The sequence below is a fragment of the Gossypium hirsutum genome, chromosome D06, assembly GCF_007990345.1.
Source record: "Gossypium hirsutum isolate 1008001.06 chromosome D06, Gossypium_hirsutum_v2.1, whole genome shotgun sequence".
Taxonomy (NCBI): domain Eukaryota; kingdom Viridiplantae; phylum Streptophyta; class Magnoliopsida; order Malvales; family Malvaceae; genus Gossypium; species Gossypium hirsutum.
The window spans coordinates 54,479,557-54,498,290 of NC_053442.1; the positions used below are offsets into that span (position 1 = coordinate 54,479,557).

Below are 18,734 nucleotides of genomic sequence, written 5' to 3' on the forward strand. Positions count from 1 at the left end.
TCCATTTGTACCCTTACCTTTCTATTCTCCTTTTCTTGCCCGTTGAACCATTAGAACTACATTGGATACCCGGGAAGCTTGCACAAAGTGTTCCTTTACATATAACTTTTCCTTTACATCATTGCTCACATGAGTTGTGAAATGGGTCTGCTCACACGAGCTGTAGGTCGGAATGTAAGCTACACGATGTTGTTTACATGAGTTGTGGAATGTTTGCAACAAATGCAGGACCTCAGCCATCGGTAAGATATTCAAGACCAACACCCGAAACACGAAATCCCTAATGACATATCATTTGTATCCTATGAATTCCTAAGGTTCAATCGGGATTCGTTATCCATCAATTCATCATAGAATTGATACGTTCATGTATCAATCTATTTGTAATATAATTAACATAATAACAATTAATGTAAATAACATAAATATGATAACCGTTCATATGAACTTACCTCACGATTAGGGGTGTGAAAGTGAAATCGAGCTATTCCGAAGCTTTAGCTTTGCCTTGATTTAGGTCCGTACGTGGTTTATCTTGATCTAAATAGATAATTATATTCAATTAAGTTCTTCAATTAACCTCAAACATTCAATTCAATCCATAGTTCACATTTATGCTTAATTACCATTTTACCTCTAACATTTTAATCTTTTCACAAATTTGTCCTTAAGCTTATAACTTAAAATCTAACCATTTTAATCAAATTCCATGTTAACCAAACATGCAAAGGACCTTGAAACTACTCATATTCACCACTATTTCACAATAGAACCCTAGAATTTGTACTTTTAACAAATTAGTCCTTAAATGCCATTTTCATTAAAAATCACTTTACAAAACTTGTTTATTTTTCAACAAGAGTTTATAATCTAACATTTAACATCAAAACCATTAAAAAATCATTCATGGTATAACCCTCAACCTTTAACAATTTTACAAATTAACCCCCGAGCTAGCTAGATTAAGCTAAAACAATCCCAAAAACATAGAAATTATTAAAAACGGGATTAAAAATCAATTACATGCAAAATGGAAAGCCAACCGAATGATCAAGATCAATATCTATTGTGATTTTTTATGGAGAAAGAAATGAGGAAGAAGATGGGTTTATTTCCTTAAGTTATTTTAACTTTATTTATCAAATTACTATTTTAACATTTAAAAACTTTAATAATTGCATTAATACCTTGCCATGAATATCTACTATCTTATTTAAATGGTTTATTTACCATTTAAGTCCATTAGACTTCCTTTCCATAGTCTTTTGGCTTTTTAACTAGTAGAACTCCACTTTTACACATTTTACAATTTAGTCTTTTTTATTTAATTAACTAAGTAAACTTTAAAATTTCTTAATCTAATTTTAATACGACCTTACTATAATTCCATAGACATTAAAATAATAATTTACTCATTATATTTGTGGTCCCAAAACCACTGGTCTGATATTACAGAAAATGGGCTGTTACAGATATATGGCGTAAGATCATAGATGAAAGAGGCTATGATGGTGTGGTATAAGGTACGTAGTGTAAAACCATGGATGAAAGATTTCATGGCAACATGGTACAAGGTATCATGTATACGGTGTAAGACAATAAATGAAAGATACTATGGCAGCCATGTATAATGAGTAAGACCATGGATGAAAGACTCCATGGCACCATATGATAGTATGCCAGGATAGCGGATTAGTGTAAGCCCATGGATGAAAGACTCCATGACATCCACAGAAATAATTCATTAGGATGGTAAACACATAATAGAGATAGTCCGATGGGACAGTAAACACAAAACAAAGATAGTCTGCTAGGACAGTAAACACATAACATAGAGAAAGTACGCTAGGACAGTAAACACAGATAGAGTTCGTCAGGATAGTAAACATGGGGTAAGTTCACCAGGACAAGGAAAATGAGGTAAAAAGGGTATAAAACCATAGCTCAACTACGACTACCCATAGAGTCTGCCATGAAACAAATGCGAAAAGTCCACCAGGACTTAAATGAGGGGTATACTGTCAGTGCGACAAGCATTAGAAATCGCTAAAAATTATGAAAGTGGTAAGGATAGATGTGAAAGCCGACAAGGCATGGACAAAAACCCAACAAGAATTAGAGGAAGATAGGTCGTGAGAGAGCTGACCTAATTATGGAAATGTAAGAGAGGAAATTATCCGAGGATCGCAAGCAAGTCTCCATTATGAAGAGCCACCAGGGAGAGCTCAAATAAGTTGTATGCGAGAGGCAAATCTCATAGGAATGATGGAAATTTCACTCCCAAGATAAGAATATTGTCCAAGGGATAGAATGTCTATCAAGATTATTCCTCTTTGAGGAAAGTCTAATGCAGGTACACCACAACAATGGTAGCCCAGTAGGGAGGAAATAAGCAAGTGGAATGGCAAGCTTGTATAGTCGCATGGACGATAACTTATTATTTTGATGAGTCAGATTGACCTTCATTTATGGGATGGGTGAGTCCCTAAGAGAGGTCGTGGTTATGGGTGGATTACTGGTAGTAATCCTACCATTTTTATCAGTAAGGTGGAACGAGAATGGGTTCGCCCAAGTGGCAAGGTCTGTTGTAAGTCAGCACAATACGGAAATGTCAACGAGTTATTTGGGACTATGGTATGGAAAGAGGGAGTCCTCCAAGGACTGGTCTAACCAAGTCCACCAAGGAAGGTATGTTCTAAGAATCCTTGGACGAGAAGATGAAAAATCTACTATAAAGGTTCATAATGGGAAGTCGACGTACAACCAAGTTAGTTTAAGGCCAATGAACACCCCATGTGGGGGGAAGTGTAAGGGAGGAAAGACGAGAAGTAAGGATAGGTTTTGCTGATATGGCGAAGTATCTAGGATACGGTCGAGTGGAGAGTCTGACTAGATGAAGGTATTATAGTGAGTTGAGTGGCTTGGAGGATCGAGTGAAGTTTGCCACCTTGATAAAGAACAATCGCCTTGAACGAGTAGGGAAAAAACTCACTAAGATTATTTGAACTTACAGTAGTGTGGCTGACGTTCGTAGGACTTGCGAGGATGATTGAGGACTTTTAGGAGAGATCAAGCTAGATAAAGTAGAGATCGATGATCGTTGTTGATTCAAGGTCATGCACATAAGAAAGAGTACCATTGGAGGCTTCGCCTTAGGATTAGTTATGTAGTAGCCAGATAACATCTACAGTATCTGGGTAATAGGATAGTTAGCCTCTGATAAGAGTTGTAAGAGTTTCAATGTAAACAAATAGTTTGATTAGAAACAAAAATTTGAGTGACTAAACATTCAGTGGCTTAAGGTCTTGTTGTAAGAATTATTGTTAGTTTTGTTTTTAGTCTGTTTTATAGTAGTTAAGTCAGCAAAAATTAAGAATAGGTGAATCCGATCCATTTGTGACGCTCCTTACCTAGACCCGACAAACGGGTTGAGTTAGGGGTGGTACAATTGTAACTCTCGCTTGTAAGCCTGTACACCAAGTTTCTTAACTCCTCATGTTTCATGAGTTGAATTGATATGGTCAATTAGGATAAAATCTCTCATTTTCCCTGATTCTAATCATGTACATGACTGATAAGCATAAACATGCATTAAAATAACCAATTTAAGTGAGCAACAATGCATAACATCACGACAAATTCATAATTTCATCACATCATCATTTGTTAAGCTCAAAAATACCAAAAAGGGTGAATTGAGATATTTAAAACTTTAAGGGTCTTACAAACTTTTTAAAATAAAGGAGAAAAGGTAAAAAAAACTCATACAATTGATTTATAATAGTTCGGCCAAAAATGCCTACCTCTACTTACTTTTTTCAATTCACTATAAATTGTTAACTTTAAAATTTACCAATTCGCTACTAAGATGGAAAATTTTCTCTAAATTTTATGGTTTAATTCAACATCATTTAAATATTATAATATTAATAAATTTTAACTTCATTTAAATATATATTTTTTACTTTATAATATAATACTTAAAATGATTTTTTATTTCCCAAAATACTTTTTAATAGTAATTTGAGAAGCCCAGCCCAGGAAAGCGTCGATATTCACTATGCTACGGCGTGATGCGGCGACGTTTTAACAGCCTGCCTTGTTTTGCTTTGCAAGAGCAAACAAAGGCCAGAACCGAAGGTATTTTTTTTCTACGAAAAATACCAGCATCGCTAAGCTTTCTCGTTGCTGAATCTCTCCCTTTGTCACAAGTAAACCATCTCTCAGTTATTCTTTTCGAGTTAAGTTACTTCCCAGAAATAAACTATTTTTTCCTTTTTTTTTTCTTTTTTTTTTCTATTTTAGGTTTTGGTAGATCTAATAAGATCAAGTCGATCCAAACATGTTTCTCACCAGGTACCAAATCAAAGCATATTTATTACTGCTAAACTTTAATTATTTTTTTTTTTTCCTTTTAAATGTTTGGTTGTTGGCCTTGTAGAACTGAGTATGACCGTGGAGTGAACACATTTTCTCCGGAAGGGAGATTGTTCCAGGTGGAATATGCTATTGAGGCCATCAAGGTAAAACCTTTTTCTGTTTATTTCCTTTGAAAATCACCCAACTTAAGAGTTTTCTCTAGGAAAATATTTTTTTCTCAGATTAGCATATTTATCCCTTTTGGGTGTATTTTAATGTAAATGGCTTCTTCTTTTTCTTTTCTTTTTTTTTGGGGGGGGGGATTGAACTGCAGCTGGGTTCAACTGCAATTGGGTTGAAGACAAAAGAAGGTGTCGTTCTGGCTGTTGAGAAGCGTATTACTTCACCACTGTTGGTATGCACTGCACTCTTATTTCATTTAATGTTATTATGGTTACTTGTATAGTTAGATTTACTTGTTTGCAATCGAGCAAAAACTAAAAAGGCTTTCTGCTTTGCTTTAATTGTCTTGTTTGCTTAACTGTGGTATTAGAGGATTCCTTTTTTTTTTCTTCTTTTTTTTAAGATGTGAACTTCTAGGGTCTTGAGGAGTCTCTTCTAACAAATAAGTCTTCACTCTTCAGTTACATACAAGTGAGTGTTGGTTGATTTTCATGACTCTAGAATTGAAGATCAGCGTGTGCCATCAGAGTTGTCAGTTGCTTATTCCTCCTGTATTCCCACTCTATTGTTGGCCCCCATATTGTGCTAACAGCTCCATGTGATTTAATGTCTAAGCCATGTTCGGTACTATATTCAACTAGCATCCGCCTCCTTTTTTTTTTCTCAGTATACTACCATACCCCCTAGAGTTCCTTTTCCTGTCACTTGTTTACTTTGATTAAATGCTTGTGCACTTGAAGCTGCACCCTTGTAAAAAGCTACCACAAGTCTAGCTCATGGAATGTGTCACATATATTAGATTCTACGGAATGTAGATGGTTGCCATTTCTTTCAGGCCTAATAGGTACTGGATCCTCTTTCAGGAACCCAGCAGCGTTGAGAAGATTATGGAAATTGATGAGCATATAGGATGTGCTATGAGTGGGTTGATTGCTGATGCCCGTACACTTGTTGAACATGCACGAGTTGAGACTCAGGTATGGTACTTACTAGTGCCATTACACTTTGATATGAAGTCATGTGACTTTTATATTGATATCTGTTACATTCACACAGAACCACAGATTCTCATATGGTGAGCCAATGACAGTAGAATCCACAACACAAGCTCTTTGTGATCTGGCCCTTCGATTTGGTGAAGGAGATGAAGAATCGATGGTACACCTTAATATCTTTTCTGTCTAGTTGTAGCTACTTTAATTTCTTTGTCAGTGATGCTTTTTACTCATCTTGATAAGCAGTAAAGGGGGTGCATACCAAGTATGATTATGTAGTTGTGCATTAACATAGTGTTTGGTTCATCGGAATAGAATAGAGGGGGGGGGGGGAATAAAATTGCTATGTGGTGGTAATAGAATAGAGTCGGAATATGTATTGCTTGGTTTGGTTGATTAAATGGAATGAGGAATGCCATTACTTAATTTGGTTGGTCAAAATGATGTTATGGAATAAGCAAAAAATAGCTTAAAAAAAAGATTTTTTGTCCTTAATATAAATAAGAATGTTTTATTTTAAAAAATAAAATTATTTCATTAAAATAATGTCATAAAATAATTTTTTTATATTAAATATAAAACATGCTTTATATGTTAATATGCTTTTAGATAAAATATTGATGTACCACATTTAAAATATAAATATAATTATTCAATATTTTATATTTAGTAATATATTAAAAATAAAATATGTTTTAAAATATAAAAAAGTATTTTTTTCTCTCTCTATAGATATTTGTTCTCTCCTTCTGTTTCCCTATCCGCTCTACCCTCTCTCTAGTATCTCTCATTGTTTAAGAAAAGCCCAGACCCTAGCCAAAAGCCCAATATTCGATCAGGGCCATTGTTGCACTTTGCCGGCTGTCATTGCTGGCTATCTTCCTATTTTCTAATTATATATATTTGTAAAAATCAAATTAAAAGCATAGATATACTGAAATATTTGTTCGTTTCCTTTCAACCTTTTTCTTTGTCTGTAGCCAAAAAGAAAAATTAGGATAGGGCCCTGTGGGATCCCCCCCTCAAAATCGGACATGAGAGTTTCCGCTCATCCGGCTTAAGTAGTTTCCTCAGATCTTGTTTTTGGTCATTTTTGTGTTGGTTTCCCTTCTAGGGATGTGTGAATGAAATTTTTTGGTTGCATTTTTCTTGCTTTTATTTTTTTTTTGGTTGGCGTAAAATGGGAGCAAGAAACTATTCCAAGACTTCTTGGAATAGCCATTTAAAAAAGAAAAGGGGGGTGTGCCAAATGGCTATTTTGAGACTGGTAAATGAGGCTTGAATAAGCCATTCTGTGAACCAAATGGCTGTGTCATTGTAGTGCGCCATATAGACTCGTAATGGAATGGTTATTCTGTCAAACCAAACAGGTTATAAGTTTCTTTTGCCATTTGATATAGAATTCTATCCATGGCACTACTTTTGATGTGTTTATTCTCACATATAGTCATGCTTTCCTGTGTAGTCCCGACCGTTTGGTGTATCACTTCTCATTGCTGGTCATGATGAGAACGGGCCTAGCTTGTAAGTATCAAATGATTTTTATTGCATTGGCTTTCTCTTGGAACAAAAATTCCCTTTAAACAAATGTGAAAGACTAATGAATTTGTATCACTTGCACTTTTAGGATAATATTATCTCTATTGTGGTTGGTTAATACTCTTAGACATAGAACTGCCATGAAGAATGTTATCTATTAACAATTACTGGCACTTTAATTAGAAACAGTCCTGTGGTCTGGTAAGCTGGTTTCCAAATATATTCATTTGCAACTAATATTTCATTATAGATATAAAGGTACATGCTTATTACTCGTTAGTTTTAGATTGTAAAATTTTAAGAAGTTAGAATCGTAACAATGCATCATGTAGAAATTAGAGTAATTCTCTGTATTTCTATATTAATTCAATAGAACATATTACACCTTTATATATACAAATTATGTTTCTAATCTAGGAAACTCTAAGTTAGGAAAGATACTAATATTAGGAGATATGATCCCTTAAAATAAGGGATTGTAACAAAAAGAATATTTTCAGAATCCCTTAACTGAAGGGATGACATATATTTCTATAATTCCTACATTCCCCCTTAAGCTGGAGGATATACATTGTATAATCCCAGCTTAAATAGGAATTTATTGAAAACAGGCTTTGGCAAAGCCTTAGTAAGAATGTCTGCAATCTGTCCTTCTGAAGGAATGTATGAAAGAGTGGTTGTCTTTTTGTTGACTTGGTCAACAATAAAATGCCTATCAATCTCAACATGCTTTGTTCGGTCATGTTGAACTGGGTTCTTGGCAATCTGAATGGCAGATTGTTTATCCACAAAACTTCAAAGTGATCCTCTTGATTAGCGCCAAGTTCTTTTAATAATTTAAGTAGCCAAATTCCTTCGCATATTCCCAAAGCTAGTGCTCTAAATTCAGCTTCAGCACTACTTCTTGAAAGAACAGATTGTTTTTTACTTCTCCAAGTTGTAAGGTTACCCCAAACAAAAGTGCAGTAGCCACTAGTGGATTTTCTTTAAGTGAGATCTCCGACCCAACTAGAGTCTGTAAAAATCTTAACAGTTCTGTCTTGTGTCTTTTTAAACATTAAGCCGTGTCCTGGAGTTTTCTTCAAGTACTTGAGAATTCTATTTGCTGTTGTCATATGCTCTTTAGTAGGATTAGTCATGTGTTGACTTATCACATTTACGGGAAAGGCTATATCTGGCCTCGTCAAAGATAAGTAAATTAGTTTCCCAACTAATCTTTGAAATTTCTCTCTGTCTACTAAAGACCCATCTTCTTTGTTGAATCTCAAGTTTGCCTCCATTGGTGTATCAGCTGGCTTACAACCAAGAAAATCAATTTCTTTGAGTAAATCAAGTACATACTTTCTTTGATTGATCACAAGTCCTTTTGATCTTACTACCTCCATTCCTAGAAAATACCTTAGCTTTCCCAAGTCATTGGTTTCGAATTCCCTGTTTAACAACTTCTTCAAATTGCTAATCTCTTCCTCATCATCTCCAGTAAGAATTATGTCATCCACGTAAACAATTAGGATAGCTTTCTTATTTGTAGAAGTTACATTGATGAAAAGTGTATGATCGGCAAGGGACTGCTTGTAGCCGTTTTTAAGAATGACTTTGGTGAACCTTCAAACCAAGTTCTGGGTGATTGTTTTAACCTGAATAGAGACTTGTTGAGCTTGCAAACCTTGTTGCTACCTTTAACAAACTTTAAGCCAGGTGGCAATTTCATATAGACTTCTTCCTCTAGCTTGCCATTAAGAAATGTATTTTTTACATCAAGTTAGTGTAATTGCCTCGCAATTTACAGCCAAACTTAGGAGTACTCGAACAGTGTTAAGCTTTGCCACAGGTGCAAAAGTTTCTGTGAAATCTATCCCATATGTTTGCGTAAAACCTCTAGCCACTAGTCTAGCTTTGTATCGTTGGATATTGCCTTTGGAGTTATACTTTATAGTAAAGATCCATTTACAGCCAATAGCCTTTTTTCCTTGAGGAAGGCCTGTAACGGTCCAAGTAGCATTTTTCTCTAGTGCACAAATTTCTTCTTCAACAGCCCTTCTCCATTTTGGATCCTTTAGAGCTTCAGCTGTGCTTGTGGGAACCTGTTCTTTATCCAGGGTTACTGTAAATGCTTGAAAAGAAGACATCAATAAATTATAACTAGCAAATTTTTCAATAGGATGTTTGGTGCACTATCTAACCTCTTTTCTAATAGCAATAGGGAAGTCATCTAGAGTAGTAGACTTACTGATTTCTTCTTCCATTTCGGCAGCTGAACCCAAATCCAATTCTCGGCAAGAAACAGATTGCAAAACAGTCTCAGGGATATGTTTTTTTTTCTTGTGTAGACACGAAGCTGTTTGGGTGGTGGTGTTTTTGGAAGACTTTTAGTGGGAGTAGGTGTATTTTCAGGAAGGGTGTTTAAAGTAGGTGTGAGTGTATTAGTGATAGGTATTACAGGAGAATCAATTGAAGTAGTCACGGGTGACAAATCTGCAAGTAAAGGCGAAAATAGTGGCAATTCTGAAGGTTGAGAATGAAAAATAGAAGGAGATACCTGATGTGGCTGAAAATCACTCCATGGCTCCCCCTGAATTTCAGCCGGAGTGAAATAAGGATCCTGCTCATAAAATGTTATATCCATAGTGGTAAAAAATCGTTTAGAAGGAGGATGATAGCATTTATAACCCTTCTTAAGTGAAGAATAGCCAACCAGTACACATTTTAAAGATTTAGGGTCTAACTTGGACTTACTAGGAGTAATATTTTGGATAAAAACAGTGCAGTCGAAGATTTTAAGTGGCAGAATGGAGGAGATAGGCTTAAAATGGGGAAAGTGCTGCAAAAATATAGATTGAGGTATTTGAAATTTAAAACCTTACTAGGCATTCGGTTGATTAAATATGTGGCAGTTAATAAGGCTTTCCCCCACAAATATTTGGGAACATTAGTTGTAAGCAGAAGAGAACGAGTGACTTCAAGGAGGTGCCTATTTTTCCTTTCGGCAATGCCCTTTTCCCTGAAAAAATCACCCAAAGACCTAGCAAAAAATTCACTGTCATTATCAGATTTAAAGAGTTGGATTTAGACCCAAATTGAGTGAGAACCATGTTATAAAATTTCGCAAAAACACCAACAGTTTCAGATTTATCTTTCAGCAAATAAGTTCAAGTTATCCTACTGTGATCATCAATGAAAGTGATAAATCACTTACAATTATCAGCATTCTTAACCCGAAAAGGACCCCAAATATCACTATGGATCAAAGCAAAAGGGTGAGAAGGCTTGTATGGAGAAGGAAAATAAGATGATTTAGTATGTTTAGTAAGAAAGCAAATTTTGCAAGAAAAAAAATTTGACCTTTTATTAATGAATAAAGAGGAAACAATTTTGCAAGGCATCGGAAACTAGGATGGCCTAAACGAAAGTGCCATAACATAACAGTATCAACTTTTTCTAAAGCGGTGAAAGATTTGGAGATCTCGATTTTAGGAGAGGAAGGGAGGATGTATAGGCCATTCTGTAAGCTGACCTTACCAATCATCATCTTCGAGTTCAGTGCTTGCAAAGTACAATCAAGATCATTAAAAATTGTGGAATAGTACAAGTCTATGGAAATTTTACTTATGGAAATGAGATTGCAAGCCAGATTTGGTACAAAGAGAACATTTTTAAGTGCAATTTGTTCATTGAGAACAACAGTGCCATGTCCTTCTATTTTGCACAAGGAACCATCAGCTGTTTTGACAGCTTTACCAAAGGTTTGGAAAAAAGTGCAAAACAAGGCCTTGTTACCAGTCATATGATCTGTAGCACCAGAATTGAGGATCCAATTAGGAGTCAACTGGGAGGAGAAAAATGTTGTAGAAGAAGGGTTACCTTCTGGTTCTTTAATGACCAGATTACCCTCACAAGACCCCTGAAACTTTCCAAACAGTTTTTGAAGTTCAGCAATCTGCTCTTTGGTGAAGCTAGTGACAGATGTGGTAGCGACAATACTTGATTTATTATCTCGAGAGTTCTTGGACTTCCAGTCCTGAGGCTTACCATGAAGCTTCCAACACTTCTCCTTAGAGTGAACGGGCTTTTTGCAATGATCACACCAAGGTCTCCCTCGTTTGCAAGAGGGAGATGAGTGATGTGTCAGTAAGGCAGATCCTTCAGGAGTGGAATATGGTTCATCAAGCAGCATCACACACCTTCGGCTTTCTTCCTTCTTGACCATAGAGAAGGCCTCTCGAAGGGAGGGAAGAAGAGAAATAGTCAGGACCTTGTCGCGAACCTCGTCCAGGTCCTTCTTTAAGCCTTGTAGAAATTGAAAAAGCCTTCGCTGAGTGACAATTTGCTGATAAATGGCAGCATCTCTTGGATCTGCCCAATCAAGCTGTGCTTACAAATCTAATTGCTGCCAAAGAGCGGTAAGGGTATTGTAGTAAAGAGTAACGGGCATGGTTCCTTGCTTAAGGGTGGCTGCCTGATTTTCAACATGATACAATTCGGCAATGTTATCAGTGCTAGAGTAGGTTTCGCGGACTGCACTCCAGATGTCAGCGGCTGTGGTGTAAAGAAGAAAGTTTCTACTTATACTCGGGGTCATGGAATTAAAGAGCCAAGTCATAACTTGACCATTGTCACGCATCCACTTAGCAAAACCAGTGTCAGGCACAGCAGGCTTCTTGGTTTCACCAGTAACATATCCCAATCTTTCTCTGCCCAAGAGAAAAATCTTAACTGATTGGGACCATTTTAGAAAATCGTTGCCATTCAATCGATGACAGGTGATAGTCAAATCAGACGAATCTGATTGAACATCAGAACTAGAAAAATTTTCTGGGTTTGAAGTAATCTCCGGAGTAAAAGGAGATGTAGAAGAAGTCTCGGACATGGTCTAGGTTGGAAAGAAACCGTAACCTAATCTGATACCATGTAAAAATTAGAGTAATTCTCTGTATTGCTATATTAATTCAATAGAACATATTATACCTTTATATATACAAACTATGTCTCTAATCTAGGAAACTCTAAGTTAGGAAAGATACTAATATTAGGAGATATGATCCCTTAAAATAAGGGATTGTAATAAAAAGAATATTTTCAGAATCCCTTAACTGAAGGGATGACATATATTTCTATAATTCCTACACATCATGCACATGATATGGATTCCATGCCCCAACCAATTAATCCAAGGTTGCATTATTGCACATGAGACTGCATTCACTAAACTAACTTTGAATTAAGTCCATTCTCAGTTACTTACGTCTTCTCTTTTATAGATACTATACTGATCCATCTGGCACATTTTGGCAATGCAATGCAAAAGCTATAGGCTCTGGTTCTGAAGGTGCAGATAGCTCTTTGCAAGAGCAATACAACAAGGTATCTCCACTTGTGTTTCTGTGTTGTTTTTTGTCCTTGGGAGCATTTAACTTGGTAACTTGATTGATTTAGAAGTCAACTTATTAAGTTTTATGATGTCAGCAATGTCTAAATAACTAAAATTAACATGCCATGTCACAATAATAAGTTCCATTGTTTTGACTATTTCAAATATGCATGAGTTACTTCGTGCTGATTAACATTAAAAATGGATATTTTTTCTTCCCATGTAGGACCTAACTCTTCAAGAAGCTGAAACAATTGCTCTGTCCATTTTAAAGCAAGTAATGGAAGAAAAGGTGAAGTTTTACATCAGATATTTGAAATTTTGAGATTTAACTGAACTGAACAGAACTGAAATGAAATGAACTGTATGTATATGTTTATTTTTACTAACAAAGTCTCGGTTATGGAACAATGTAATGTTATAGGTGACTCCCAACAATGTTGATATTGCCAAAGTAGCACCGACATACCATCTGTACACCCCTTCAGAGGTGGAAGCAGTCATCAGTCGGCTATGAGAGAAATGCTTTGTTATAAACTATCATCCCATGCAGCATGAGTTAAGGGGATTCAAACTGTGAACCCTTATTTTTTGGTGTCGTGCAAAATTCCAGTACGTCTTCACTCGGATATTTTAGTTACACCTCATCAGGAAAAGGAACCTTTGATTTTGGATTTAGTTTGCATGTGGGTTGCCTCTTTCATTCCTTATTGCTCGCATTTGTGAAATAACAAGAATGATTAGTATAGACTAATATATTTTCTAATTATCTAAAGTTTAGTCAAATTTAAACTAGGAACCAAATATTGTGAGAATGATATGGAAACCTCAAAATCATATCTTTGATAGTTTTGAACAAAAAAAGAAAAGAAAAATCAATTTCTTGTCAATGAAACCGGGTTTCAGGTCGGGTTAAACTAAATAAGTTAATTTCGATTTAAAGTTATCATTTTGGGTTTTATCATTTGAGTTTGACTTTTAAGCTCATGTCATTTGTTATTTTAGCTTGATCATTCTAAAAAAAAGAATTCAATTTATTAATTTAAAATAAAATTATTAGCAAAGTTAAACAAATAAATTTTGAAACAAAATCTAATAATGAATTATTATGAAAATAAATAAATTAATCTTATAAGATATATATGAGAATAAATGTTGAAAATACTTTGAATTGAAAAGAATATTATTATTACCATTAAATTGTTTTGTGAACAATATTTATTTAATTTAGAATTGAAAAATTATTCCATACTTAAGATTTGGATTAAAAGTGTAATATGTATGTAGTAAAGAAAAATTCCTTGTTGAGCGTAATGGAATGAAATGATTAATTTGATAATAAAAGAAAATTATATAAAATTTTGATATACTTCAATTCAATTCAAACTACTTAAACCTTGGGTTATCAATCTTTCAATTGAGGTTTCATTTAGCTTGAATTTCATCAATCTCACCCCTGATTTTCTTGAAATTTTAACTCCATCGTGCAAGTCTTCAATCTTATTTTCAATTTGTTCAACTGGATCTTTCCATCTACGCTCCTACAATTTAAGCCCTTCTTCTCTCTCCACTTCACCCTTCCACTATATGTCGGGAGCTTCCAATTTCGTAGAGTTCATCTCCAACTTCCATTTCATTTGCAACAATTTCACACGCCAGTATGCATGACATAATTTAACCATTGATGAGCTTATACATTATATTTTATTCTACCCTAGAGACAAGTGCACGAAGCTTCCATGAGAACCGCTGCTTACAACCTCAAAATCCATCAGGTCCTGTCACATTTTATTTTATGGCATGCCTCTTTGGATCAATTTTATAAAGGAGGAAGCGTTTTGAGATTTAAATACCAGACCTAAACACCACAATTTTAAAAATAACTGTTTCACTCAACTTTGATTTTTAATGGCAAAATTCTGCATATTCTTTATGTGTTTTATATCCCTCCGCCGAGCAGGCATGTGTCAGCCAAGAGATATCATTGACCTCGTATTGACTTTCTGAGCCCGTCTTACTTCAAAGGGAGCCATCCACTTGAGCTTAAAGATGAATACTATCCTAATGTGAACACACTTTCAAGGCAATAAGAAGTCTATTTAGGCTTAACATCTTCATATTGATATAGTCTCAAGACATGTGCCAATGACTATCCATTACGCATTTAACAGGCTAAATATATATCCCAACACAACATATAAGTAGATCTCTCCGATAAATACCCTAGAAAATAATTAATAGGGGATTGACATTTTGGCACCTTAAAATTACTCTGAGCACTTGTCTTCAAGATCAGTCTCTCCTCGTCCTAGCTCTCGACCTCTTCAGATGAACTGGCTTCCATTATCCTACCTCGACCTCCTCCTTGCTCTGCCTTATTCTCTTCCCTTATTGTATCTTGTATCAAGAGAACATATGAGAAAAAAATTGAAAAAAAAAAAAAAACAGCTTTATCTAACAACGGACTACAAAGATACTAAGGATACATCCATCTCACCATAGTCAATAGACGAGGAACCTTTCCCCAAAGTAGTAAATTATTTGACTCTGCACATGTCTAACATCTTAGCTTGGATATAAATAAATGGAATTGTATTAGTCATAATTGACTTTTCTGTCAAAAAGAAAACCGAGTTGTACAGATGCAGTAGAATAAACGTATAAACTTTAGGACACTTCCATACCTTCTGCCTGATTCATTCTTTGGAATTTATACTATGGCGTCCAAATATTATATACTCAGCTGTTATCTGACATTGTAGCTTTGATATGGAATAAGTGAAATATCTGCAGCGGTCACCATCGAGCATTAATACATTTGAGTTATATGCAGTACATTTATATGGTTCTACAAACAAATTTTAATGTCAGAAAAAAAAAACCATTATATCAGTTTGAGCTTTGAACATATCTCAACCCTAAGTTGGGTTCAGCTATCGGATTATAAAGCAGGTTCATAGGAGACAGTGGCATTAGGAAGCCAATCATGGCCTTGTATAAACGTTTCCACCGTGAACTTCCCAGCATCAACGTCTGAGAGAGTGGACCTGTAACCAGCCCATTTCACCCTATTATCCACGTTTGATCCAGGTCCACTGTTCTGATATTCTGCATAGAAGATTGAGATAGGTGGGTCAACATTGGCAACCCATCCTTTCCAGCCCACTGGGTCCAAGAACGCCCCAATCTTTGACTGCATGATAACAGTAGTGGAGAATTCTTTCCAGGGCCTGCCAAGGTAGGTTTTAGCAGTAAGGTTGCCAAATGCACTTATTGAGCATTTCTGGATGCAAATGCCAGTGTTTTGGTTAGGGTCTTTTTTGCCTTGAGCTGTGATGGTATTGAACTGGTTAGCCAAAGGTTGCCTTGGCAGGATGTTGCAACTTTGGAAAACAACTGCTGCATTCCCAAAAATGAAGTCAATTGTGCCCAAAATGTCACATTCCCGGTAAAACTGACGATTGGAATGGGCATAGAGAGTGTCCTGGTAGGCATCAAATGCACAGCGGTAGAATACGGAGCGATCAGAACCAGACCGCATAGCCACTGCTTGGTGCTTTACTGCACCAGCTGTGTTAATGAACCCTATGCCCTTTGCAATGAATCCTTTTCCTGCCACAGCTGGTGATTCATACAAGAATCATCAGTAATTGACAAAATACAAGTGCATGAAACTTTTAAGGTAGTATTCCTAGATTTAATAACAAGTAGAAAGTTAATTCTTCAACTTATTCTATTTTAAGACACTTTCCTATAGAGTAGGCAAACTTCAACTACAAATGCACATGATCCAATGTGCAACATTTTCTCCCGGAAGAGCCATTTTACAGAAATTGAGGAGAAATTGTGTTCAAGCCTAAACAACATCGCACAAAACCGGCAAACATGTTGCACTGCAGGAAGTGAATTTATTCCCCGTCTTTAGGCCCCTTTATTCAACCGCTTGTTTAATCTCTGTCCAGTTCAAAGTCAAGTTCAAGCTTTTAAACTTGAAAATGAGAAAGGAAAACTAGGTTTTAAATTGGTTTTCAAGGAATGTTTCATCAAAACTAGCATCTCCAATAAATTTTTATTCCTTTCTTTATAGGAAACTCCAGGAAAAATGACATCAAGCTCTCAGAAACATGTTTTCCACATCCGCATCAATGCTAAAATCCATTTCAAACAACATTAAGAAATTACCTTTTCCAGGTTTCAAGATCATGTTACTAAAACTTCTAGACAAACTTGCAATAATAAAACCATTAAAATTGAGCAATCCCCATTGACATCAGACAATGATCAGTTCAGATCACCTTCTAATAAATGAAGCTTCAGGGGAGCATTTAAGGACAATACCAAGAGCTAGTGAATTAGTAATTCTAACTCAGGTAGTATGGTAGTATCTCAGTTGCAGGCCTTCTAAATTGTTTGGGATGATTGGGACAAGATACAAAGATACTAGCAAATCACAATGTAGACAGGCTCATAAATGGGGCAATCTAGAAACTATTGTCAGGCTCCATTGAAACTACAAATCTAGAACTGATCAAAGTAAATGAAGATTGAATATGACTTACCGAAAGTAGCTGTAGCAAATGTGGGAGTTCCATCAACAAAGTTGTGGCTGCCGGAAATTAAAGTCTTTGTTTTGCCATCACCGTAAATCATCACATTCCACATGTGTTTATCAAGAATCACATTCTCAACATACTTGCCTTCCTTCACATATATAACGAACCTTGATTCATTCTTTTTTCCTACCAATTTCACCGCATCATTAATGGTCAAGACATTCCCGGAACCATCTTGAGCCACAATAACATTGGGGGTAGGTTTGGATTCCTGCAATAGTCTCCTTTCAGTGGGACTAACCCAAGCCGGGAACTCCGAACCTGCTTTCTCAAACCCAAGCAACCTCCTATGAATACGAATATTTAAATCAGTCAATAAACCTAAGATTCTGGCAACTATAGCCAAACTGTTGCTGGCATATTCAGTTGAGTTTTGCATGGCAGCTTTCATTTCTTCAACAACTGTGGCGTTGAAGTGCTTTGTGGCGTTTAACTCCTCCAGGGAGTCTAAACATGTTTCCTGGTCAGTTATAGCAGTACTTAGCCAAGTCTTCAAGTCACTGATCTTGGAATCTGACAACAACTTCTCTCCTTCTCCAACTTCAAGGGAAGTTGCTGAATCATTCAATCGATCCAAGGCGTCGTCGAACATAGTTTCACATACTTGTAAAGCGGATTTCAGTCGGATATCATTAGTTTCAGCTTTGAGCTTGGTGGGATAGTGAGACAAACTGGAGAGCTCATCGATGGCTACTTTCAAAGACAGCTTGAAGAGGAGTTCTGGGACGGTTGTATTCGAGGGAGCAATGGAAGATATGCTGGAGAAGCAGGAAGCCGGGTACTGAGTCACACTACAAACAGCTTTGAGTGAAGCGGCTGGAGTCAACGCAGGCGGGGGAAGAGTGTTGGGGGAGGAGGAGCTTCGCTTGTGTAAAAAAATCCCAACGACGGCGGCAGTGATGAGTGTTAAAAGGAGGAGAATGAGGATGATAAGGGTGATAAGACGCCTTCGTTTCTTTCGCCTGAAAGCTAGTTCTTCCACTTCGTCAACTTTACCATACCCCTTGAATGAATTGATTGAATCCATCTAATTTCATGAATCCCACTTTGCCTGTTTGGGGGAGGTTCTGTAGGGTTTGAGAGTCGAGGAGAGGAGAGGAGAGGAGAGGAATGGATTGGGGGAAGCTGCTTTGGGTTTGCAAGTTATTATTATTTTTTCTGAAAGTTATTATTAATTGTATTGTTAATAATCAAATTATTAAAGCCAATATCCTATTTCCATCTGTAGTTTTACAGTGGTAAGACCCACCAACTTCCAATCTATAGCTCTATTTTTACAATAAATTCTGGAAACTTATCGTGCCACAAGATTAAACTACTGCTCCGCCGTGTTTAAAAGAATAGAACCTATTTCTATTTCTATTTCTATTTCTATTTCTATTTGGTTGGTCCATAATTTGTATTTTGTCAATTAAGTTAGTCTCTCCATATTAACATTATTAGTTTGTGCTGATGTAACATTTTCACGTCATATGGTAAACTATAACAATGGTTTTTTTTTTTAGCTCAGAGTATATTTTAGTCACTTATATTTGAAAAATTACATTTTAGTCACTTACGTTAGGGTTCTATTACGAAGTGGTCATTCTGCCGTTAAGCTTCGTTACCTCCCTACCGACAGTCCTACATGATAGTCCAAATGAGTTTTAAATGCCAACTTAGGTGTCCAGTTGAGAT

General features: G+C 36.1%; 2 protein-coding genes across 6 annotated transcripts; one reads left to right on the forward strand and one right to left on the reverse strand.

Annotated features, from left to right (window-relative positions):
* The first annotated feature begins 4,039 nt into the window (after nt 1-4,039).
* Nucleotides 4,040-13,219, forward strand: LOC107897671 (proteasome subunit alpha type-5). 2 transcript variants are annotated; one of them, XM_016823194.2, is made up of 10 exons: nt 4,040-4,211; nt 4,306-4,356; nt 4,442-4,523; nt 4,694-4,774; nt 5,406-5,519; nt 5,599-5,700; nt 7,003-7,061; nt 12,335-12,437; nt 12,671-12,736; nt 12,869-13,219. In XM_016823194.2, the coding sequence occupies exons 2-10, from the start codon at nt 4,343-4,345 to the stop codon at nt 12,959-12,961; spliced, it is 714 nt and encodes a 237-aa protein (XP_016678683.1). In that variant the 5' UTR covers nt 4,040-4,211; nt 4,306-4,342; the 3' UTR covers nt 12,962-13,219. The 2 variants fall into 2 exon arrangements, with proteins under 2 accessions (XP_016678683.1, XP_040951453.1); XM_041095519.1 differs by having other exon boundaries at nt 4,040-4,140.
* A 1,323-nt stretch (nt 13,220-14,542) lies between these two features.
* LOC107897672 (pectinesterase 3) lies at nt 14,543-18,244 on the reverse strand. 4 transcript variants are annotated; one of them, XM_016823199.2, is made up of 5 exons: nt 17,004-18,215; nt 15,327-16,065; nt 15,129-15,231; nt 14,942-15,013; nt 14,543-14,841 (listed from the first exon to the last, which is right to left on the reverse strand). In XM_016823199.2, the coding sequence occupies exons 1-2, from the start codon at nt 18,082-18,084 to the stop codon at nt 15,386-15,388; spliced, it is 1,761 nt and encodes a 586-aa protein (XP_016678688.1). In that variant the 5' UTR covers nt 18,085-18,215; the 3' UTR covers nt 14,543-14,841; nt 14,942-15,013; nt 15,129-15,231; nt 15,327-15,385. The 4 variants fall into 4 exon arrangements, with proteins under 4 accessions (XP_016678688.1, XP_016678687.1, XP_016678684.1 ...); XM_016823198.2 differs by having other exon boundaries at nt 14,942-14,991; nt 15,129-16,065; nt 17,004-18,244; XM_016823195.2 differs by having other exon boundaries at nt 14,942-15,008; nt 15,129-16,065; nt 17,004-18,244.
* Between the last annotated feature and the right edge of the window lie 490 nt (nt 18,245-18,734).

Excerpts from the sequence above, each read along its gene's own strand:
- LOC107897672 (XM_016823198.2), bottom strand. The coding sequence starts at position 18,084 with ATGGATTCAATCAATTCATTCAAGGGGTATGGTAAAGTTGACGAAGTG. Across the intron at positions 16,066-17,003 it reads ATTTGCTACAGCTACTTTCG|CTGTGGCAGGAAAAGGATTC; the intron begins GTAAGTCATATT and ends ATGAATCACCAG.
- LOC107897671 (XM_016823194.2), top strand. Across the intron at positions 12,438-12,670 it reads TGCAAGAGCAATACAACAAG|GACCTAACTCTTCAAGAAGC; the intron begins GTATCTCCACTT and ends CTTCCCATGTAG. Across the intron at positions 12,737-12,868 it reads AGCAAGTAATGGAAGAAAAG|GTGACTCCCAACAATGTTGA; the intron begins GTGAAGTTTTAC and ends GTAATGTTATAG.